This window comes from Setaria viridis, chromosome 6, assembly GCF_005286985.2.
Source record: "Setaria viridis chromosome 6, Setaria_viridis_v4.0, whole genome shotgun sequence".
NCBI lineage: Eukaryota > Viridiplantae > Streptophyta > Magnoliopsida > Poales > Poaceae > Setaria > Setaria viridis.
This window is the reverse complement of record NC_048268.2, coordinates 5,140,054-5,165,816: the sequence shown is the minus strand read 5'-3', so window position 1 is coordinate 5,165,816 and position 25,763 is coordinate 5,140,054. Positions and strand designations below refer to the sequence as shown.

Here is a 25,763-nt window from a genome sequence, read left to right as displayed (position 1 = left end):
TGTCTTAATTACTGCTGGTCGACCCGATGCGTTAATTGCAACCACCGGCTTAGGCTGCCCTGGTGGTGCTCCTTGAATGGGTATTTGAAAAGAGATGTATAGTCTTCTAACTGGACCAACTACATCAGCTCACACTCTAAGAATGGTACCACCTAGCTCCGCGACAACTCGTTTAAGCCATCTAATAGCGTCGATAAACTGCATTGTATGTAAGTAGAATTATAAAATATTCATATGTAGTACAAAACCAATTAGAAGAAGGAAATAACATTACTATGTTCGGAACTGTTTTGTTGCTTCGATCGCCTTTTAGCATGACGATACAGGGAAGTGAACTCCTGCAGGACGTGCCACCTCGAGGGTAGTAACATTTGTAGATGACATTTCTAGGTCTGAAGTTATCAAATATCCATCAAATTCTAGCTCAAAAACATGTTTAAATAAATAACCATCCATACTAGTTGAACTTGCAGACCGTGATCATCTCGGCAAGCATTTCTCCACCGAACGGCACCGTACTTGGCCATGGAAGAGCTCCGATTCTACGAGGAAGGGGACACGGTGTTTCACAACCATTGCCGCTCTCCCTCGTAGAATCAAAGCTCCTCCTTGACGTCCGTTACCGCTCGGCGGATAACATGCTAGCCGAGATGAACACGGTATGAAAGTTCAACAAGTACGGATTTTCTATAATTTTCTAGCTATTTTCTAAGTATTTCAATTCATGGGAAAAATTAATTCTAAAAAAATAAAAGGCATGATTTCAAAGTATTTCAATTTTCTATAATTTGTATCTACTCCAACAATTTTCTATAATTTTCTAGCTATTCTCTACTAATGCATAAATCAAAATATAAATAACAATGACGTTACGATGGCCGCGGGCTTACATCAGCGCGACCCGTGACTGCCGCGAGTCTGCAAGAGCGAGGCGGGGCGGCCGGCGTCGGGGGCGTGGCAAGTCGGCGAGGTGGCGATGACGTCGGTGGGGAGGCGTCGGTGCTGGTGCGGGGTAGGCGGCATCGGGGGTGCAGCTGGTAGGCGATGTCGGGGCTGGGGCGTGGATGGGGAGGTGGGGACGCGTCGGCAGCGGGGCGGAGGCGTCGGGACGGCAATGCTGTTGGACCTGAGGCGGGGCGGGGTCGACCGGGGCGGGGTGGCGTCGTACCTGGTTGGGACGGCGTCGACGGGGGCACGGCATCAGGGGGGTGGAGGGATCCGAGTCAAAGTCATGGTTGTGGTCCTCAATCACTTCCAGTCCGGGTTGTGATTTAGGCAAAGCTGCTTGATGGACCAGAGCCGCGTATCGGAGTCCGAATCTGAATTGACTTGGAACTTGATTCGGATTACATGATGTCGATCCGAATTGTTGCAGAATCCGAGTTGTGCTCAAACTCACTGCCTAAAAATTTTGTGAAATTTCTCAACGAATTCCTTTGTAGCTTGTCGACGAAGGACGGTGTCGAATTTCTTCTTCTCCGGAGCCTTGCAGTGTAGCAGTGGAAGCTTCCAATGCCGTCGGCGACGCAAACCCAAGAGCCAAAGACGAACATCGTGCTAGCCTCAAGCATGACCATAGGCTTGATGATGACTTGAGCCATCGAACTCGCGTGGTGAATTTTGGCGACTTCCCCTACCTGGCGCACCAGCTTTCTGTGTTTTGACCCGGCAACCTACCAAGGGAGTACCCGAGGTAGAGTTTTGGTTGGTGGTATCGCCGAAATCAGGAGCTCGATGGTGATGCAGGAACACGATTTAGACAGGTTCGGGCCGCTAGATCGCGTAATACCCTACGTCCTGTATGTTGTATCCTTGTATTGGATTGAACTTGTTTGGAGGGGGTCCCTGCCCGCCATTACATATCCGGGGAGCAGGGTTACAGGGTAGTTGTTTTACAAGAGTACTAGTCGGATTCGACTTCAGAGTTCTACTCCAACTAGGTAGAGTAGTTTCCTTAGCTTCGATTAGTTCCCTAGAGTCCATGTAGACTATACCATCCTGTACCATAGTCTCCATGTCCTGGTATGCTTCGGCGTACTTCTCCGTATGTGGATCTGCACAGACCTTCTGGTGGGCCCATGGATGTATGCCCGATATTGCCGGGTTGTTTCAGGCCTTTGATAAGTGCCGGCATCATAATGAACTTCCACTTCATGCACAGCTAAGGAGGAAGGTTGAACATATATAGAGTCACAGGTCAAGTACTATGACCACTACTCAACTCACCGAATGGATTGAATCCATCAGTACTTAAACCAAACCTTATATTCTTTGCATCACTTTCAAAGTCCGGGAATGCTCTATCAATTGATCTCCACTAGCCCCATCAGCGGGGTGTCTCAGCATCTCATCTTGCTTACGTTCTTCTTTGTACAATCGCATCAACTTAGCATTCGTCTTGTTCTTGAGCAAGCGCTTCAAGTATGGTATTATAGGAAAATACCACATCACCTTCGCGGGAACTCTCTTCTTGGGAGGCTGCCCCTTGACATCACCAGGATCATCTCGCCTGATCTTATATCGCAGCGCTTCGCATACGGGACAAGCATCTAGTTTCTCGTATTCAGCACCATGATAGAGGATACAATCATTAGGGCATGCGTGTATCTTCTGAACCTCCAATTCCAGAGGGCAAACAACCTGTTTAGCTTAATATGTTGTGGACGGCAATTCATTATTCTCAGAAAGAATCTTCTTGACAATTTTCAACATCCCCTGAAATGCCTTATCGGACACACCATTTTTGATCTTCCATTGCATAAATTCTAGTGTGGTACCTAGTTTTTTATGGCCCTGCTGGCAATCTGGGTACAATAATTTTTTGTGATCATCTATCATGCATTGCGACTTTGCTGCTTCCTTCTCAGTTTTGCAATCTCTATGTGCATCCCTAGCACCTGACCAAAGTCATCAGTAAGGCCGTCTTCTACAAACTCATCTTCATCAACCTCGCCCATTGTAGTATCTGCAAAAGATTGGCCTGCAGCCCAGTCTGGAATGTTGTCATCATCCTCCTACTCTTCGTCATCTTCCATTACAATCCCTCTTTCGCCGTGCTTGGTCCAAACCAAATAGTTAGGCATGAAATCGTATCTAAACAAGTGGCTATGAATAGTCTTCCAGGAAGCCTTTGAACAGTCCTTCTTGTTACTACATTGGAAGCATGGATAATATATGAACCCGTTCTCTAGCTTGTTCGCTTTGGCCATTTCGAGAAAATAATGTAAGCCATCAATAAATTCCTTGCTCCATCTGTCCGCTTTATACATTCATTACCAGTCCATCTGCATCGTATTACGCATGAAAATGGATTACGTATGGACAACATATGAACCCGTATTACGCATGGACAACATATGAACCTGCATTACGTATCGTATTACGTTGAAAAATGAACATAGGATTTTGTATAGAATTATTATTTATAATTTAGTTCTTGCATTAAATATGAGATAAATAAATTGTTGGTCAAATATATATACAATTATTAAGTTTTAAATTATACTGATATGAAAAATGTAGTAATGACCAAATTCTATTTTCTTACACCTATAATTTATTTACCTTAATTTTATAGCAATTTCTAAATATTAAAAATACATTTACTCTAATTTTTTCCTCATACATAATATTGAAATCCTCTTCATTCTCCCTCACATTTAAACTCAAAATACTCTCCATTTTTTCTCGCTCTCTAAAGCATAAAACAAAGCATAACAACAATAAATGAACGGAGAATGAAGTAGTTAACCTTCACAACACTTTGAATGAGTGAAATCTTCAAATGAGGAAATAAAATTTGGCAGCACCTCCCCTAGGCTTGCTTCGGCGCCATGGAGAGGGTGAAGCTCTCTGTCTTTGTGGAGTGGAGTGGCTCAAGCTGGAGGAGGAAGAAAGGCCTCTATCCTGCAACTTTAAGGGGATAAGTTTTTATCTTGGTTGGTAATTCCAACCGGGACAATAGGATGGCGCTTTTGTCCCGGTTGGAATTAACTACCGGGAGTAAACATTTTGTCCCGATTGGTAACTCCAACCGGGATAAAAGGGTGGCGCTTTTGTCCCGGTTGGAAGCTCCAACCGAGATAAAAGGAGACTGCCGTTATTGCCAGGAAACTAACCGTTTCGACGGGACAAAAGGGAGGTCTTTAGTCCCGGTTGCAAATACTAACAGGGAGTAAAGCTCCACCCCATTCTAGCCTACCGTAGCGCATGAAAGATCAGTTCTCTCCCGATGATTATTATTGTGTTTCCAAACAAGCTAGGCTTATAGGATCACTCTACTTACGCGGCATGAACAACACTACCACGTGGTTTTGGAACCAGGATGAGCTTCTCTTTGAGATGGACACTCAACCCAAACACCTCCGTCAGATCTATGTCCTCCTCCTTCATGCCAGCCGGCAGCTCCCAGTCAAAACAGTACACAAGGTTTGCCAGCATGATCTCAACAGTAGCCATGCCAAAGTTGAGGCCAGGGCAGATCCTCCGGCCAGCCCCGAACGGCACAAACTGAAAGTCATTGCCCCTGAAATCGACAGCCGCAGCACTTCCACCTTCCAGGAACCTCTCTGGCATGAACTCCTCCGCTTTCTCCCAGGACTCCGGATCTCTACCAATAGCCCATTCGTTGATGATGACCCGCGTCCCCGAGGGGATCGTGTAGCCATCGACCTCACAGTCCACCATAGAGATGTGAGGGACAAGCAGCGGCAATGGTGGGTGCAGCCTGAGCGTTTCCTTCACCACAGCTCTTAGATATGTCATGATAGCTATGTCATCTTGCGCCACCATTTCTTGTCCTTTGGGTGTTTTTTCCCTCACCTCAGCTTGTAGCTTGGTCATGAGCTGAGGGCTGCGCATGAGCTCCGCCATCGCGAGTTCTAGAACTAATGATACCGTGTCCGTGCCCGCAACAAACATGTCCTGGATATATATCGACATGTCCAGGTTATATTTTCTCTAATGATATAGAGACTAGTATTTATTGAAATAAGTACGTTACCATCAAGATGGCCTTGATATGGTCTCTGGTGATACCATACTCCTTCTGAACTGAGAGTAACACATCGACGAAGTCAGTCTCTTCTTGCTCAACACCACCGCCAACAACATGCCCGTGCTCAGAGCTTCTTCCCCGTCCCTCGTGGTCGCTTATTATCGTTTCAAGCAACTCATCCCATATTTTGTGTGTCTTCTCGGCCTGGTTACTCGCAAACCAGCTGGTGAGCGAACCTAACACGTTTGCTAGCCCTGGAAAGCACTCTTCCAGGTTGAACCCATCAATCAAATGAGCGCTCGTATCGATCAGCTCCCGGAAGAGCTTGTTCCGGCCTTCCGCCCTAAAGAACTTGCCCGACACGGCCCGGCACACGTTGTCGTTTGCGAACGTGTTCACCATCTCGCTGATGTCCACCGCCTTGCACCGCCCGGCCACCGCCTCCCGGATCTTCTCCATAACCAGGCGCACCTAAGCACGCAGGAACAGATCATAGATGCATGGTAAGTGCATGTATGCTGCATAAATTTCACGTTGACAGTATACATAATTAGTTAGTTAATTACCTCGTCTTGCCGGGCGAGGCGGTGTGAGTTCACCTTCTTGACGGAGAAGAGGTGCGTGGTGACGAGCCTCCTGAGCTGGCGCCAGTGCTCGCCGTAGGGGCAGAAGCCGATGTCCGACGACCCGTAAAGCAGGGCGTCCGAGACCCTGGACGTCGGCCGCGAGGCGAAGGCGTGGTCGTGCGTGCGCATGACAAGCTGCGCAGCGCGTGGGGACGACACGACCAGGTTCGGGACGGTGCCGAGGCGGAGGAGCATGAGACCGCCGCTGTCATGCTTCGCGGCGAGGCTGCGGAGGGAGACATGTGGGCAGTCGCCGACGAGATGCAGGTGGCCGATGATGGGCAGGGCCGGAGGCGAAGGAGGCAGCACGGGACGCTTCGGTTGCTGCTTGCTGCCATGACGGCTTCGGCGAGAGGTGGAGTGGAGCAGCAGCAGGAGGGGGACTAGCAGTAGGAGTGGTAGTGCTAGAGGTGTGGTGATCACTTGCAGGAGTTGGTATGCAACATCCATGGTTCCTAGTTACTTGTACGAACTTGTTCTGGTGCATAGGTGGTGGTGTTTTCTGGTACAGAATGTAGCGCCTTTGCCTGCCATATATATATATAGTTGCGTGAGTGTTTAAATTTTATATTCGCATGCAGTACTATCTTGCTCAGCGATAGTTTTTTTTTTCTTGAACAGTAGCATCAATGATTGAGGTGGTTACTACTACTCTTCTTTTTAGAAAGAATTTAGAGATTGAATAAGTTACATAGATCGTTGGTAGAGAAGAAACCTTTCATCTAACGCTTTTAGTCCCGATTGTCTTTGGACCCAGGATTAAAGGACCTTTAGTCCCGGGTCAAAAGGCCACCACCAACGAGGGGAGTTTTAGTCCCGGTTGGAAATATCAACCGGGACTAAAGACCCTCCCTTTAGTCCCGGTTGTAACGGATAATGGGGCATAAAAATTTGGTGAGACATTTTATCCTGGTTGGAAACACCAACCGGGACTAAAGGTCCTCCCTTAGTCCCGGTTGGAATTCCCGGTTGGTGTTTTCAACCGGGAATAAAAGACCCCTTTTCACACGGCCCCCCTCTCTCCATCTTATCTTCTCCTCATCTCCCTTTCCCCCTTGTCTTCTTCCTTATCTTCTCTCCTCCTCTTCTCTAGGCGGGTGCGTGGGTGGGCGGCGCGGACAGTCGATACTTTTTTTTAACCTTTTTAGTCCCGGTTGGTAGTACCAACTGGTATTAAAGGGGGTTTTTAAGTCCTGCGTGTATAACCCGGTACTAAATAGGCGAATCTTTGCTCCCGAATATTTAGTCCCGGTTGGTTTTTCTGGAGCTATGAGGCTTACCATCCGGGACTAAAGGTGAGTTTTCCACCAGTGGATATAAGGAAACCAACTCTTCATATGGTGACTGAGAAATAAAGTACCACTTTACCGAAAGGGCACTACTGGAAAACTCAGCATTCGTCCCGAAGCTTAGTACTGGTTGGTATCAGTATCAGGTCTAACAGCTAGTTCCTCAGTAAGGCCCCATGACCCCCTTTAGTATTAGGTGGAGGTTTCACCCGATACTAAAGGTCATACATTAGTACTGGTTGAAGCCTCCACCCATACTAAAGGCCCACATCAGTTCCTGGGTTGTGTAAGTGTTTAATTTGCTCTAACTTCAAAATTCCCGCTCTAGTCATTATGCGACATCTTATCTCCTATTCTATTTTGTATTATGCAGGATGGAGATTCAAGCTTGCCGAAGGAAAGGATTCTATGATGTCGGCTTCATGGGGCCGGATGTTATAAATGAGGCAACTAAAGCAGATAAACCAAATCAGACCTTGAAGAATATATATAATTTCTTTGATAATCAACGTTACAAGAAGTACATACTTTTGTCGTACAAATTCAAGTGAGGGTGTTTCCCATCTCTTTATATTTTTTGACCTTGCAATTAAAAATAAGACTAGATAGCTTTTCACTATACATATGTGTACAGCTTCCACTAGATACTTCTCGTTATCGTGGTTGATCGAAGCATGGTTTATATCATGGACTCTTTGAGGAGACCAAGAGATCAGTACACCGACCTCATAGTTATGCTTAACAAAGCATGGGATCGCTTCCGTCAAGATCACTCAGTTGAATTCAAGGAGCAACTTCATATCCACTCTGAATTCCCGGTATGTATTAAATTTGCATATCTCGTGTCACTTCCTTGAACACAACAAATATTTCATAACTTCTTTTGCCATATATATAGTGTTTGAGGCAGGATCTATATATGTGAGTTCATCTATGGCTTTGTAGGTCCGAAGCATGTGACCGACCATAAAATCAGAGTACGTAGACAAAATTCTTAACAATATATTAGTTCTAATTGTGCAGATCCATTGATCTAATATAATAACTTTTTCTAATGATACAGATTATACACATGAAGGAAGAACTCCTCGAGAGAGAAAAAATCAGGGCAATTCAAGAACAACTCAGTGAATTTCTTTTAGACGAGGTACTAAATCCAGCGGGAGAGTTCCATAATGACGGATCAAATGTGCATCACCGTCAGGTCTCGGGTTCGGAATAGTTGATCCAAAATATTAAACTTGGAAAGTTGATGCAATGTTATATTGTTCATATAAATATGTCTATATATAATATTATCTCAAATGTAATATTATAAATTAAATATAACTTTATATAGATTAGCGTATTAGAACTACTATACGTAAACTAATATCGAATAAAGAAATAGAAAAGAAAAGGAGAAAAGAAATAGAAAATAAAAAATAGCTTAGTATTGGTTGGAATTACAAATCGGTACTAAATTGGCCTTGGCCACGCACAACGTGGCAGCTAATTTAGTACCGATTGGTGTATACAACCGGTACTAAAGGTCCCCTCCCCTTTAGTACCGGTTATTTGAACTGACCCTTTTAGTACCGATATAGCACAACCGGTACTAAAGGGGGATTCTCACTGGTACTGAAGGCAGATTCCCTAGTAGTGGGGGTTCAAAATCCCAATACCCGTAAAATTATACACATATACTCCCTCCATTTCAAAATGTAGATCGTTTTGACTTTTCTACATATATAGATTTTGCTGTGAATTTAGACATAATTCTATATATGTAGGTGCATAACTATTGCTTTTAGGGTTTTATTTATAAATATGTGATCGGAGATGGACTCACGAGTCACAACCACCGTCATCCTCAAATTCCTTCATGTCTTTTGATATACTCCCTCAATTTCAAATTATAGGTCGTTTTAGCTTTTCTAAGTTCGTAGATGTTTATATGCATCTAGACATACACTATATTTAGGAGCATACAAACATCTATGCATCTAAAAAAGTAAAAACGATTTATAATTTGGGATGGAGGGAGTATGTGATACGGCTTTGTCAATGTTAAGATCTCCATCTCCCCCAATATGTATTTAACGGTGGGTTTGTTAACAGTCAGAACTTATTACACTGACGTAACAAACTGATATAGCGAAATGCTCAAATTAACCTCGAGTACTCTTTTATTAGGACGTCCCACATGTAATGCGTGCATCGCTTCCAAAGGTTATCCAGAACATGTTATCCGTTTCTTGGAGTCGTGGACGATCGTCCGTCTCTTCGGCCGCCCCAGAGTCACCCACTTACCGAAGATGTTGTGGAGCTCTTCGCCGCACACGGACACCTCAGCGGTCGTGCTGTCCTCGCCGGAAGGCGGAAAACCGTCGCAGAACGGAGTTACTGCAGAGGAAACGAGCCAAAACAGGCGAGCTCAACCAGCAACAAGAAAGGGGGCAAGATCTAGGAGCAGCGTCATCCTCGAGACTGAGGAGCCGCTGCCGCCACCACACATCGGTCCGCAGTCACACCTGGTGTCAAGGCATTTTCAGGTAAACACAAGTGCACAGGATAGCTTGGTGCCACGGCAGCAACCAAATTGAAATCTCTCTCTCTCCGTAATTACTAGAAATATGAACGTTCCCTCGTTCTTAACGTTAATATCGGTGCATTTCGATCCGGTACTAACATTAGCATTAGTACCGGGTTCAAATTTAAGGTCCTCGAAAGCCTTTTAATATTAGATCACCTTTTAGTACCGGTGATATTATAACCCAGTACTGAAGGTCCCACCCCACTCGGTAAAAGTGACCAAATTTGTCCGCACGTGGATAACAATATATTGTGCCCTTTTGGACCCGTTGGGAAGTTGCTCCTTTTTTTCGGGTAAAGAGAGTGCTTTATTAACAAGACAATGAGTCGTTTCAATCGTTAGTGATGAGGTTCAGAACAGACGCAGGCCCCAACCATACAGCAGTATTGGTTGTGCTTGTGTGTGTTTAGTCAATGATGACAAGTTTTTTGTTATGTCACCATTAGTGTAATTATTTCGTATGTAGCTAGCAGCCAACAAACTGCCGGTTGCGGACTATAATAATTGCCACAGAACAATCATATCAGTGGAGATACGCGTATGTTTAATCTAGGATTCAGTGGAACACATCTTAAACTTTAAATGCGAGTCTGCAAAGGAATGGAACGAAGGTGTTGGACTCGCTCAACCTGCCGGCTTGCGAACTATAATAATTGCCACAGAACAATCATGTCAGTGGACATAAGCGTATGTTTAATGTAGGATTCAGTGGAACACAACTTAAACTTTAAATGTGAGTCTGCAAAGGAATGGAACGAAGGTGTCGGACTCGCAGCCTCCTTTGGTTCTTTAGGAGCTCCTAAAATTCCTGTCACATCGAATGTTTAGATACTAATTAGGAGTATTAAATATAAACTAATTACAAAATTAATTTTATAGTGGAGGCTAATTTGCGAGACGAATTTATTAAGCCTAATTAGTCCATGATTTGACAATATGATGCTACAGTAAACATGTGCTAATGATGGATTAATTAGGCTTAATATATTCGTCTCGTGAATTAGCCTCCATCTGTGTAATTAGTTTTATAATTAGCTTATATTTAGTCTTCCTAATTAACATCCGAATATTCGATGTGCTATAAATTTAGTCCGGACTAAAGAACCAAACACCGCAAAGTGGCAGACTCGCTTAAGCAAACTGCCGGCTTGCGGACTATAATAATTGCCACAGAACAATCATGTCAGTGGAGATTAGCGTATGTTTAATCTAAGATTCAGTGAAACACATCTTAAACTTTAAATGCGAGTCTGCAAAGGAATGGAACGAAGGTGTCGGACTCGCTTAAGCAAACTGCCGGCTTGCGGACTATAATAATTGCCACAGAACAATCGTATCAGTGGAGATAAGCGTATGTTTAGGGCATGTTTGGTTTGAGTTGCTTATTATAAGCAACTTAAAGTTATTTGGAGTTTCTTATTTTTAGTCTAGCTGTTTGGATACCCTTGCTTATGAGTATTGAATGAGGTGGACATTGTCATATTTGCCCCTTGTGTTGCTACCTCTCCTCTTTGCCTCCCCACACTTCTTCTTCCTGCACACACCTGATCCCGGGGGCCGGCGGCGGCAGGGAGCAGTAGCAGCTGGTCGGGGTGGCGGTGGAGCGGCGGCGGGTGGCACGGAGGCGGGCGGCGGCGGGTGGCGGTTGGGAGTGGCGGCGGGTGGCGCGGAGGCCGGGCGGCGGCCAAGCGGGCGGCGGCGGGTGGCGCAGAGCCTGGGCGGCGGCCAGGGCCGGCCAGGCGGGCGGCGGCCGGGAGCGGCGGCGGGTGGCGCGGAGGAAGGGGAGCTGGTGACGAGGGAGGAGGGAGAGAGAGAGAGGAGTGTGTGCATTGAATGAGGGTAGGAGGTGTAAAGTGCGCCTTTTAGTCCCGATAAGCAACTCAAAAAGTAAGGGCGATTGGTTTCATAAGCAAATAAGTTGCTTATTTTAAGTTGCTTATGCATAAGCAACTCAAACCAAACAGGCCCTTATTTGCTAAAAATAAGCAGCCCCATAAGCAACCCAAAACGTAAGGGCGATTGGTTTCATAAGCAAATAAGTTGCTTATTTTAAGTTGCTTATGCATAAGCAACTCAAACCAAACAGGCCCTTAATCTAGGATTCAGTAGAACACTTCTTAAACTTTAAATGCGAATCTGCAAAGGATGGAACGAAGGTGTTGGACTCACTTAAGCAAAGGTTGCTGGTACCAGATACTGTGTTGAATATTTACACAATCTGGTTACGATTGCACTTGAGTTGTATTCAGCAGTATAGGGTAGAATCCGTGTTAAACTCTATAATCTGGACTTCTTCATAAATATGAGAGGGAGCTAGTTGTAACCATGATGACACGGCATGATGCCGGGACCCCGAAGCGACCGGTGTTGTGGTTTTGAGAGGAGCGCCCGTAGTGATGCCCCGGGATGTAGGCTTCGGACGAACCTCATCGACAGAGATCGTGTCCCCGTTTTCATCTGTGATCAGCAAGTTTGTGTTAGTAGATTCAATCGACGCTTCCGCTGGTGGAGATTAGCAGGTGGCTCGCACCGCAAGGGCTAATTTTCTAACAATTGGTACCTAGAGTTATGGTTAGATTAGATCTAGAGGTTATGTGGAAGATCATATGGAGTTGTGAGGAGCATGCATCTACATGATGTTGTGCAATGCGCATGCAGTGTAGGACGGATACAACACAAGGTGGAGCATGGTTGGCTCAACGTGAGGGTCGGCGGTGGTTAGGGTTGATGTCCGGGAAGTTGTCGTCACGGACTTCGCAGAGTAGTTGTTGGGACCGTATGACTATATGGTGCATGGAGGGCAGGTGCATGGCTGTTGCAAGAGCCAAGATGTGTGTGCTGAAATCCATGATGTATCGTAACAAACCTAGTCAAGCAAGCACTACTAGAGAACTGTGACTTTAGATCCCATCCCCTTTAGTCTCGGTTTAATTTCGGCCCGGGAGAGAAGGGGGTGCGCCACGGTAGGCTGGAATGGGGTGCACCTTTACTCTCGGTTCTTTTTTGCAACAGGAACTATAGACCACCCTTTACCCCCGGTTGGAATTACCAACCGGGACAAAACCAGTTATCTCGGTTGGTAAATCCAACCTTACCAACCGGGACAAAAGGTTGGAGCTTTTGCCCCGATTGGCGTTACCAACTGGGAGTAAACATCAACCGGGACAAAAGCTCTAATCTTTTGTTCCGGTTGGATTTACCAACTGGGATAAAATCTGATCTACAAGAGTCCTTTCTTCCTCCTCCACTCCTCCAGCCCGAGCCATTCCACTCCACAAAGACAGAGAAGCTCATCCTCTCCATGGAGCCGAAGCAAGCTTAGGGGAGGTGGTGCTAAATTTTTTTTCCTCATTTTCGTGGGGATTTCACTCATCCAAAGTGTTGTGAAGGTTAGCTACTTCATGCTTCGTTCATTTATTGTTGTTAAGCTTTGTTTTATACTTTAGAGAGGGAGAAAAATGAGTTTATTTGTTGTTAAGCATGTAGAGGATTTGTATTTATACATTTTTTTTGAGCTACAATGTGATGGATAGTTTGAATGTGAGGGAGAATGGACAATAAATGTGAGGTAGAATTGAGATTATTTCAATTTTATGTATTAGGGAAAAATTAGAGTAAATGTGTTTTTAATATTTATAAATTAGCCATATAAATTGTAGGTGTAACTTCATACTTTAGTACTTTTCAGATAGAGGTATGGAATTAGCCATTTTTAGAATAAGTAAATTATGTGGGAAATATTGAATTTTTTAATAGTTTAGTTATTTGTAAATTAAATATGAGCTAAATAATTTGTGTATTTCTATGTAAACTTTCAGCAATATTTGAGTTTTTCATAGTGTATCATGTTATTTGCTTCTGAAATTTTAATTTGTGTATTTCTATCTAAAATTTTAGCAATGTGATGGATAGTTTTATTGTAATCTATTTTATTGATGGCTTGCATAATACGATGCAGATGGACCGGCAATGGATGTATAACGCGGACAGGTGGAGCAAAGTGTTTATTGCTGACATGAATAATTTTTTTGAAGTGGCCAAAGAAAACAAGCTAGAGAACGGGTTCACATCTTGTCCATGCGTCCAGTGTAGTAACCAGAAGTGCTATTCAAAGGCTTTCTGGGGGACTCTTCACAACTACTTGTTTAGATACAGTTTCACGCCTAACTATTTGGTTTGGACCCGTCACGGTGAAAGAGGGGTTGTAATGGAAGACGGTGAAAAGGAGGAGGATGACAACATTCTGGACTGTGCTATAGGCCAACCTTTTGTAGATACTACAATGACTGAGGCTGATGAAGATGAGTTTGCAGAAGATGGCCATACTGTTGACCTCGGTTAGGTGCTTAGGGATGCACACAAGGCTACTTGAATTGATTTGCAATTATGTGAATTGTATGTGAAACTCTTTACTTGTATGGTTTTTCTAAAGTTGTTCCTAGTCGGAGTTCATGTGAGGACACACATAAATATTAGACTAGCACATGTATTAGTTGATGACTATGTTTCACAAGTCATGGACATGAAGATGTTAAACTAATAATGTGGGCACATGTAGAGACATATGCTAGGACTGATCCAACACGAGAAGTAGTTCTCTCTTTACACAACATCTACGCTTTGTCCTTAGACCTGAGATTGTCGCATGTACTCAAGATGTGGATCGACTTACTTAGGGGCTATCAAACGCTACACCGTGACAGGGTAGTTAAAAAGGTAGCTTTCGGGTTTGTCAAGAAGCATGCTGTGAGACATGGTCAATCAAGATGGGATTTGCCCCTCTCTGATTGAGAGTGATATCTCTAGGCCCCTCAAGTGATCGGATTCGAAAATGCATGGCCATGCTCGTACGGTTAAGAGTTAACCTACAAAGGGATTCCGAATCACAGGATCGAGAAAGAGCGGTCGGCTTGAAACTAGACCAAATATCGTGAGGCAAAGGGAATAGCATGTACATAATGTTGTGACGGTTCGTCTGATATGATCTTCGTGTGCATATAGGAGTTGGCACGTCTTGCTAGAGGCCGCTACCGACTATTGGGCCGAGTAGGAGTACTCAGGCCATGTCTATACATATCCGAACCCATAGGGTCACACACTTAAGGGGCTGGAAGCCCAATTCGGATGTGATCCGAGTTGGATTAGGTTTATAAGTGCTAATGGGCCTTGGACCCAGAGGCCCGTTAGGAACCTCTATAAATAGAGGGGTGCGGACGCCCTAGGGTTGACACCTTTTGGCAAAACACATCTGCCGCGCCTCCCACGTCCTCGCCTGTTGCAACTCACGGATCTATCAGTCTGGCTTGCGACGCTTCCTCCCTGCACGTGTGGATACCTTGGAGGTGTTGCGCCTGCAGCACTTGGACAAGCCGCCGACGAGCCACGACGAGCCGTGGCACGAAGACGATCTTGCTGCACGTGGACGAGCTGCTAAGGAGCTCCTCGACATCAATGTGATCGACTACGTTCGACTACGCTGATCTACTTCGTTGCCCCGACACGATTCTACATCTTCCGTACCAGTGCGTCGAGTGGTAATACCGTGAACCTTATACGGCAGTTTTCCTGATTTACGCAATAGAAAATTTTTTGTTTTGCGCTAGTGTAGCCTACCTCGTATCCCAACAGCGGGTCTATTTATAGCTAGGCTTCCGGCTACCCTCCAAGATGCTACAGTAAACACATGAAGATGAACGACAGAGCCCCTCCACACCAGCGTGACTCCATAGTACTCACGTGGTGCCCAGCCTTATCTTCAAGTACCAATAGATAGTACTCCTGTGCAGCTGCTCTAGCGAGATAGTATCATCATGCAGCTGATGAAACAGTATCCCCATGCAGCTTCTCTGACGAAGTGGCACCCCTGTGAACAAGAAGCTTTTGTCTCCTACCTATCATTGCTCCAAATCTTATCTACTAAGATTTAGGAACACACTTTTAGTCTGCAAGCTCCCATGGCTATGCCTGTCTCCGTGCTTGGGAGCAGATAAATGCTTCAATGAGACAGCTTTAATTTTCTTTGACCATCGGACTGATTATTCTAATCGCTCCCATGCTCGGGGGCTACTCCTACGGAGTGCGTCTTGCGACACCCTCCGCACCCATCACTCTGACCTGCTGGACGCCAGCATCCATCACCTCGGCGCTTGTCTTCGCTCTACACGTTGGCTCCACACTCGCTCAGATTTTCTTCTTTTTTAAGCACCGTGTAGCCTCTCCGTCACCCTGATGATGTCGCAACTCCAGCCGATCTAATTTCAAGCTTCGTTGTGAAAATTTCAAGTTCCTGTTCGCCTACACATTGCTCGGGGGCTTGAGGGATATGGGTACCCCATAGGTCCCCACCAACCAGGATACTAGCCGGACCTAAGAAGTGGGCCTTCCCGACCAGGGTGTGCGGGCCGAGGACATGAAGTTACTTGGAGTACACGTCAAGGCAACTAATCTGTCCAAATCTGCCTGAATATCATGGGACGCATATTGTAATCCAACTTAGATTACTTTCCATGTATGGAGTAGATTAGGTCAAACTGACTTGTAACTCTTGGTCATCAGACTATATAAGGAAGCCAAGGGAGCCCTTGAGGCATCGTATCTCATATGAAGCAATACAATCCACGCATACAGGATATAGGGTATTACTCTCAGAGGTCTGAACCTTCGAGTTCTTGGTCTCGCAATCACCCTCACCTACAAATCAACCACTTGGGTAAAGGTAGTTTGTCGCTAACTTCTTGAGCTCATTCGCCCAATCGGGGATGGAGAGCGACCTTCATGCCATCTTCCAGCGTGATGGCAAAATGCTGCAGTAATACATTCAGCATTTCAGCCAGGTCTACAACACCATCCCTCGCATTACCTCGACCTTGGTCATAGTCACCTTCAGCCAAGGGGTCACTATCCAGTGGCTGAGGGGGAAGTTGGGGACCCACAGCATCGAAACTATGGCCTAGCTATTCACCCTAGCTGATAAGTATGCTCGGGAGGCTGAGGCTCAGGCCTTGCTCCCTCCATGGGAGGCAGCCGCTAGTCGGGAGGAAAATTCACCCCGACACGGTTAGGTCTGGGGGGACAAGAAGAATAAAAGGAAGGTCATCACCACACTAGGCTCGGATGGGGGGAACATGCCCCCATTGCCCGGGGTCTGGGAGGTGACAGGAAGCGACTAGCGCTAGTGCAACCGGCGGGCGGCAAGTGGTGCAAGATCCACAAAACCGACCACCACGACCTGACCGAGTGTCAGCTAGTCAAGGGCCTCACTGAGAATCAGCAGAAGGAACGGGAGGACTGCCGCCGAAGGGACGGCAAAGGTGGAGAGCCTGGCGGGGGTAACTTGGGGTTCCAGGAAACCCAACAGGCAGTAGCGACCATCTTTGGTGGGGCAAATGCCCCCCCCCCCCCCCCCCCCCGTCATAAAGGAAGGTCAAGCTTCTCTGGAGGGGACTTGTGACGACCCACCCCAAAAATCTTCAAGTTAATCTTAATCTGAGTCCCTAATCCCCTGTCTCAGCTTTACCAAGTCTAAGTGCTCAACCTCCAGTCCGGTCCCGACCCTGAGACCCGACCCCTCTCCACTGGTTCCCCAGTCCCGACCCCGCCGACCCTAAGCCCATACCGCCGGATCCTTCTAAGTCTTCCCAACAGTCTATCTCTCTATCTGAATAGTGGACCATCCAAGACTGATCGGTGGACCCACAAAGATCTTTTCCCCAGATCTCCCGTGACAGACGCACTCGAGTTGCATGCCCGCTTTAGAGTTTCTCCGCCGCGTGGCTCGTTTCCTCCGACACCCGCCGCTCCGCCCCTTCGCCGGCCGCGACCGGATGGATTCTCGCGCCCCCTTCCCCAATCGCAGTGGAAGCCCTCTGCAACCCTTTCTGCAGTGCCTTGCCACCCGCGCCCATCATCACCTCGCCGGACCCCCGGCTGCAGAGCCCGATGCCGCCCGTCTTTTCCGTCGCCCCTCCACAGTCGCGCCGCCCCGGTCCGCGCTACGCGACGATTCCTCCTTCGCCAACCCAGACCACGGCCGCAACAGCTCCTTTTCCGCCCTGTCAGAGCCCCGTCCCCGACAATCTGTTGCTCCGCGCTCACCCGCACGACCGCCGCCCGCCTGTCTTCACACCTGTGCGCCCTCGCTTCTAGCGCTGTTTCCCCGGTCACTTCCATCAGATCTACCGCACGACGACACCCACCTCCGACAAATCTCAACCACCGGCAAAACCGCGCCTGCGCCGCCCTGTCATCGGTGCCCAATGACCGCCGGTGTCATCCCCGAAGCCCTGTTCCACCACCCTCGTTGCTCAATCGCCGCCCCGGCAGTGCACTCCATCGCTTCTTCCCGACCTTCGCGCCGCTCCAACCTTCTCTCTTCCGCGCGGCTATAAAAGGGAATACCGGAGCCCCGCCGGAGTTCCCCTTCGCCATCGCTGCCTTCCCGCCTTGCTCCTCTGTTTCGTGCTCGAGCGCTGCCGCTTAAGTTCCTGAGGAACTCTCCTCTCTGCTTAACACCGCCTTCCCCAATCCACCCAGCCGCTTGGTCCTCCGCGCTGTGCTGGAGCTTGCTTGCTGTCCGCAAGAAGCACCGCCACCGCCGGAGTACCGCCGGACTTCGCCGCTACCCAAGTCCACTCCTTCCCGATCCCAAAGCTTCACCTATAAACCGAAGGTAAGCTGCCGACCCCTCTGTTCGTCCGACCCCTTTTCCGTCTCGTCCGACCCCTCTGTTCGTCCGACCCCTTTTCCGTCTCGTCCGACCCCTCTGTTCGCCCGACCCCTTTTCCGTCTCGTCCGACCCCTCTGTTCGTCCAACCCTTTTTTCCGTCTCGTCCGACCCCTCTGTTCGTCCGACCCTTGGTCTTGTTCTCTATCCACTGAAGCTTGAACCTCCACACTTTTTCCGTAGCTTTTGCTACTAGTTTCTGGGCTAAAAACTTGCAAGTGTTGCTGTTGAAATAACCGTCTAAATGCTAACTCTTGCATTTGCATTCATGTAGATTGAATCTCGCCGTCAGCGTCTACGAACTGCACCCGGTGCAAGAAGACGGAGCAGTAGCGGAGCCGCCGACCGCAGGAGCTGTAGCGGAGCCCTTTGAGGACTAGTTTCCCTCCCCTCCGCTTGAAGGCAAGCCCCGGAGCATGAACCCGTTTTCTCTAAACTTACATATGCCTTCCTTGTTGTATGTGCATTTAAGTGCAGGAGTTGTGTGAAACCATAGATGCATGACTTAGTTTCCCTTGATCTGAACACTAGCCGATGAGTCCGAGTAGTGGCATTGCTTAATAGGACTCGGTAAACGTCGAGTGATTTCCGGTCACTCGCGAGTTATAGGAGTTAGTTGTTCTTCTTCTGGTTACAACTATAAGGACGATGGACGGGGCAGGACATGTTGAACTCTTTTGGTTGTCGGTGGATTGCCCTATCTATCGATATGAAGTTGCTAAGGTCGGAAAGTGTTGGTGTTCGTGATCAAGTGTTGAAAGTACTAATCTCATACCTAGTATGGGATGGGGAAGCCTAGTACCTGATTGAACTAGGGCGTGGCTTATACCCCTGCTGTCCCTGGAACGGGGTTCCCATGGTGCATCATGTGGGTGCAAGTGCGGTCACAGTACGGTAGAGATCGGGACTGTGGAGCATTGCATGCCAAGGGAAGTTTGGACCTGACACGCGCCTGGGAATTGATGGGGACGGCCGACATAGGAAGTGACCTTTGTGGTGCGCAGATGTCGTGAGATTAGGTTCGCCATGCATGGTTAAGAAACTCGAACCGATTCGTCTGCCTCTCACAGTTTGAGATTGCTTGATCGCTATGCTACACTGAGTAAAAAGATGGAACATGATGATGCTATGAACCTGATGCTTGTTCTATACTTTGTTGTTGAAAAACTATGGTTGTTTAGAGTAAGTTGCCAACATAGACCGGTTAATGAACTTAGAACTTGAGCTAAAACTTGAAAGCAAGGACCCACTGTAGCGCTTTTGGCAAACCAGCCCCTCGGCCAGAGAGCCTTGCATGTCTAGATGCGGTGAAGTAGTTTACCACCGGTCGGTTAAGTCTTGTTGAGCTTAGCAGCTCAGCCTTGTTTGTGGCTTTCTTTTCAGGTGAAGTCGCCACTCCCGAGCTTGTTCCTGTTGGCACTTGGCCGCCCCAGCTCCCTCCAGGTTGGACGGTCGAGTGGGATCCCTCCTCGGACGGCGAGGAAGGGGATCACTGATGTCTTGGCTAGCCTCACCAAGGACGTCCAACCCCTACGTTTAGCTTCCACTCGTTTTACCTTCTGTTGTTTTCTTTCAGAACTTGTTAAACTCTGATTTGCAACAAAGTGTGTATCAACTTGTTAATCTTTGGTGGACCTGTTGTATTCTCTGGAACCGCTCACCTTCGTGTGAGTTTGCTAATTCGGTCCTGTTAAGTGGTCAAATCGGATGAAATCCGACGACACTTTGTGTTAACTTGACTAAGGCATGAGTGTCGCATATTAGGCAACTTAACCATACCTTAATCAGGCTAATCTGAGGTGAATCCGCCACAGGACTGTGCTCCACCGCACCTTGCCAAGAGGAACCCAGCTGCTGAAATGGTCGGGTATACCCCTCACTTTCGACCACAACGACCACCTAGATAACACGGCAGGGGTAGGACAACTACCCATCATGGTCACCCCATGATCTGCAACCTGGGGGTGGCGAGGGTCCTCATCGATAGCGGAGCCGGACTCAACCTCCTCTCACCTCAGGTCTTCCACCTGATGCAGGTGGGCGCCCGACAGCTCATCCCATCAGACCCATTCTATGAGTTGAAGAAGGGGAAGCCCACCTTCCATGGGATCATCGAGCTACCTGTTGGGGATTTGGATCGGGAATACTAAATGCCACCCTTGTTGAACTGCTAGTGAAGGTAAGCAGCATTTTATTAAGCATGATTGCAGGAACAAAGGAAGGCGCGAACGTCCTGCTTTGTTTTGTGGGATTAAGGAAAAACGCGCGAAGGTTCAGGACACCTTCAGAGATAGGAGTGAAGGTCCCAAACACCTCCACTATGGAAGACCAAGTTGGGAAGCACGAAGGTCCCATGAACTTCCTTGATGAAGAATCCGATGGCCAACCCAAGTTTCTCAAGTGAAGGTGTGGAAGATTGGGGTCACGTTGCGAACGTGACCCTAGTAGCCTCAATAGCGTGACCCATTTAGGGTGTAAAAGTTGGTTTAGGACTCTTTCTTTACCAAAATGTACATCATATTCTTGGATGTAGTGGTTGAATAAGGGTAAATTCGATATGTAAAAGTCGGTTGGCCTCCCTATAAAAGGGGTTGTGTACTGTGCCGAGAAGATCTTTGAGGCCCTGGCCGCGGCTGCACCCGGTGACGACGACAAGCACCCGTAGCAGAACTCGCAACCCCCGGCCAAGCAGTGCATCATCCTCGATGACACCACGCTCACCAAGGAGGTTTGGCTCGGGTACGGCCCCGACAAAGTTGCCAAAATCGGGGCCTAGCTGGACGGCAAATAGGAAAGCGTGCTCGTCACCATCCTCCGGGCAAACACCGACGTGTTTGCATGGGAATTGTTGGACATGCTCAGGGTCCCCAGGAAGATGATCGAGCACGAGCTAGATGTGCATCCAAAGGATCCTTTTTTGCTACCCCGCATCGACCAGATAAGCATGTTAAGGTGAGGAGAAGACAACGTTCACCACCCCGGTGGAACGTATTGTTACGTACACATCCCGTTTGGCCTAAAGAATTCTGGTCCGTGCTTCCAGTGGACCATGCGCATCACATTGGGAGATTAGCAAGGCCAAAACATCAAGGCATATGTCAACGACATCGTCGTCAACACCTAGGATCAGCCTACACTACTTGAGGATCTGTCTGAAACATTTGACAATCTATGAGTGAGACACCTAAAGCTCAACCTAAAGAAGTGTGTGTTCGGAATACCATCAAGGAAGCTCTTGGGTTTCCTCATCTCCAATCGAGGGATAGAAGCCAACCTCGAGAAGCTAGAAGTTATTGAGTGCATGCAACCTTCCACCTGCCAAAAGGATGTGCAGTGCCTTACCAGCTGCATGGCAGCCCTAGGACGGTTCATCTCAAGGCTCGGGGAGCGGGTGTTTTGAGTAGACCGAGGAAGCAAGTGAAGCCCTGAAGCGATTGAAGTTGTACCTCTCGACGCCGCCAATGTTAGTCACCCCCAGAGATGAGAAGCCGCTGCTCCTGTACATCACTGCAACTTCGCAAGTGGTGAGCGTGGCTCTAGTGGTTGAAAGGGAAGATCAGGATCCACCTCCTGGTGGGAGTGGTGCACCATCTAAGCGTACCACTAACGCACTCCTCCCGGGGACTCCCGACGACAGCCCTGGGGAAACAGTGCCAGTTGAGGACCCTCCTAGGACTCTCAGGACCCGGGGGCATGACGGGCGAATGAAGGACCCTCCCGGGGGCTCACCCTCCCAGGACACTTACCGCACCATCACAGGGCGAACCAGCAAGGTACAACGCTCGGAGTACTTCATTAGCGAGGTACCTTGGGATGCTAAGGAGCGGTACCCAAAAGCGTAGAAATTGTTGTACACCGTTCTGATGGTGTCCCAGAAGCTGAGGCACTACTTTCAAGCACACCCCATAATGGTGGTGATGCCATACCCCTCACCTAGATCCTTAGGAATCAAGAAGGCATCGAGTGAACCGTGAAATGGTCTATCGAACTGGCCGTGTTCGAGCCCCAGTTCGCTCCTCACCATGTAATCAAGAGATAGGCCCTAGCAGACTTCATCACCGAGTAAAGCCCCGTAACTTACCTGGAGAAGGAGACCATCTCGGGATCCATCGAGGTGGGAGATGGGAAGCCATGGATGCTGGATTATTGGACCAAGAACTTCGACGGATCGCTCACCTTGCACGGCGCAGGGGCTGGTGTGGTCCTTACCTCGCCTACGGGAGAGGTCCTCCGCTATTCAATACAGCTCAACTTTCGGGCTACCAATAACATGGTGGAGTATGAGGGCCTGCCCGTCGGGCTCCGGGTGGCTGCCAGCTTGGGGATCCTACATAAATACCAGAAAGATAAACATCAACGTAGTGGTAGGGGTGTATTACTAACCATTTCCACAAGTGTTGGTGAATATTTATATGCATGTAACTTATTGAGGGATATGGGTACCCCATGGGTCCCTACCGACCAGGATACTGGTCGGATCTGACAAGTGGGCCCACCCAACCAGGGCGTGTGATTTGAGGACATGAAGTTTTTTGGAGTACACGTTAAGGCAACAAGACAGTCCAAATCTGCTCGAATATTGCGGAACGCGTATTTTAGTCCAACTCAGATTACTTTCCATGTAATTATTGGGTAGATTAGATTCGAACCAACTTGTAACTCTTGATCCTCAGCCTATATAAGGCGACCAAGGGCACCCCCGAGGGTATCCAATCAACTCTCAAGTAATACAAGCCACCAAGCATACATGACGTAGGGTATTACTCTCTGGAGGCCCGAACCTGTCTAAAACCCTCATGTCCCTTTTGTGTTCTCGCGATCACCTTTGATTTCTTGGTCTTGCAATCACCTTCACCTACAAATTGACCACTTGGGTAACCGCCAAGTGGATTGTCGGGCTTATAAATTTGACAGTTGGCACACCAGGTAGGGGTGGTTACGAGATCCTCTTGGTGACCTCGATGGTATCCCGTCCCGGTGTTGTTTTTCCTGAGAGCATGAAGGACTTCCTCGCCAACCCGACCAAGATTCACTTCGAGACCATGCTGATGGATTTCGATCCGACCACTTTTTTCGTCGACTAGGCGTCCTCCACCAGCTCGGCTTCTGTCGAATCCGCTTTGGCGAGACAAGTTCTCCATCCAAGGATCATCATGCCGCTTTCCCAACAGATCAGCGATCTCTCTCTCTCTCTCTCTCTCTCTCTCTCTCTCTCTCTCTCTGAGAGGGTTTCAGATCCACTTGCCATCGCTCACCCACCCATGCCCTCTAGCCTGATCGCGGGGCTAGATCGCATCAACAGCACCATTGATGAGTGCATAGATTTGTCTGAGGCGGCATTACATTCAACAAGGTCGGCGCAGGTCCATCCCGCGTCCCCTTCGGTCTGCGGAGCTCGGCCGCCAAGTACTCCTCCAAGCTCGATCAAGTTTTCCAGATCCAATCTGGAGACCCACTCGAACCCGCCTAGCTTCCAAACTGTTGTGAATTCCAGGTGCCCCGTATCATCTTGATACCAAATCCATATGGAAGTGACAATAAGAGCAACTCCTCCACACCTGATTGTGAAGCTTTCATAGTCTCCACTGACGAGCCACCCCAGGATGGCAAAGCAGAATCTTAGGAAGAAGGTCATAATGCCAGGAACCAAAACCGCACAGCACATTGCCAAAAAGAGCAAGCTAACGCCTAGCAGCAGCCTACTGCTATCGCCGAGGCAACAGGTGACCAGCACCAACCACCGCACAACAATCGTGACAATGTCGACCAGGGTGGCACTCAGGATAGACGCAGGCACCTTGTACGCGCTCACTCCTCCCTATACGCGCCCTGTCCGTGGAGCACCTCACATTCGAGGTGGCGAACTTCAAGACTTCCTACCATGCCATCCTTGGTAGGCCCATGCTGGCAAGGTTTATGGCAATCCCACACCACACCTTCCTTGTCCTCAAGATGTCGGCCCCAAACAGAGTCCTCTCCGTCTACGGCTAAGCCCTAGAGTTATCAGCTAAGGCCACCGCTATGGTAGCCGAGGCGCACAAGATGAGCAAGGACCAGCTTGTGATCCCTGAGATGGAGCCGATGCCCACAGTGCTGCAACACGACCCAGGGTCAATAAAACCTACCTCGACCTAGAAGACCCGACCAAGATGGCCCTCATAGGGGCCGACCTCTCGGAGAAATAGGAACTCGCACTAACCAGTTTCCTCCAGGAAAACTCGGACATATTCGCCTGGAAACTATCCGATATGCCTGGTGTTCCCAGGGACATGGCTGAACACTCCTTGGACTTGAGCAAGACTGCACGGTCGGTCAAGCAAAAACTCTGTCGCTTCACCCAAGATCGCAAGGAGACCAAAATAAGCTCCTAGGTGCCGAATTCATCTGTCAGTGTAAGCATCCTAACTAGTTAACAAACCCAATCCTTGTAAGAAAGAAAATCGGTGAATGAAGAATGTGTATCGATTACACCGACCTGAACAAACACTACCGTAAGGACCCCTTCCATTTTTCACGCATCGACCAAGTCGTAGACCCTACAATGGGGAGCATCCTACTTTGCTTCCTCGACTGCTACTCATGCTATCACCAGATCGCCCCTTGCTCCCGCCGACCTAGACAAGACGGTGTTCATAATGCCCTTTAGCATCTGCTGCTACAACACCATGACCTTCAGGTTGAAAAACGTCGGTGCCACCTACCAAAAGGCAATCCAGGATTGCCTCGCAACACGGCTACATAGGAATGTTGAGGCTTACGTCGACGATGTGGTTGTCAAGACAAAGGACGAGAAAAGCTTCATAGCCGACCTCGAGGAGACTTTCAATAGCCTTCGGGCTTACCGCTGGAAACTTAACCCTAGCAAGTGCATCTTCGGTGTTCCGACTGGAAAGCTTCTGGGCTTCATGGTCAGCTAGCAAGGCATTGAGGCCAACCCCGTCAAGATGGATACGATCCAAAACATGGCAAAACCATCTAACAAGAAGGATGTCATGAAACATGCTGGCATGATGGCGGCCCTAAGCCACTTCATCAGCAAGATTGGAGAAAAAGTCTACCTTTCTTCAAGCTCCTAAAAAAGGTGGACAAATTCGAATGGAACGACGAGGCCAGCAAGGTACTCGAAGAGCTCAAGGATTTCCTCACCACTCCTCCCATCATGACGGCGTCGGCCGACCAAGAAACGCTATACCTCTACATCTCTGCAACAACGCATGTTGTCAGCACCATGCTAGTTGTGGAGCGCCAAGAGCTCGGCCATACACGCATGGTGCAGTGACTAGTGTACTACATTAGTGAGGTCCTCAGCGACTCAAAGATCTGCTACTAATAGGTTTAGAAACTGCTCTCGCAGTTCTGATCTCATCAAGAAAGTTGCACCACTACCTTTAGGAGCGCAAGATCCTGGTGGTGTCATCATATCCCATTGGTGAAATCCTCCACAACAGGGACATCAACAGCTAAGTTGTAAAGTGGTATGTGGAGTTTGGCGAGTTTGACCTCGATTTTTACCCACGTCATGCGATCAAGTCGCAGATTCTAGCCGACTTAGTGG

At 48.0% G+C, this 25,763-nt stretch overlaps 1 protein-coding gene across 1 annotated transcript; it reads right to left on the bottom strand.

Moving 5' to 3' along the window:
- Positions 1-3,916: 3,916 nt before the first annotated feature.
- Positions 3,917-6,113, bottom strand: LOC117861668 (indole-2-monooxygenase). Its single transcript, XM_034745238.2, has 3 exons — positions 5,563-6,113; positions 5,003-5,467; positions 3,917-4,923 (listed from the first exon to the last, which is right to left on the bottom strand). The coding sequence occupies exons 1-3, from the start codon at positions 6,070-6,072 to the stop codon at positions 4,282-4,284; spliced, it is 1,617 nt and encodes a 538-aa protein (XP_034601129.1). The 5' UTR covers positions 6,073-6,113; the 3' UTR covers positions 3,917-4,281.
- Between the last annotated feature and the right edge of the window lie 19,650 nt (positions 6,114-25,763).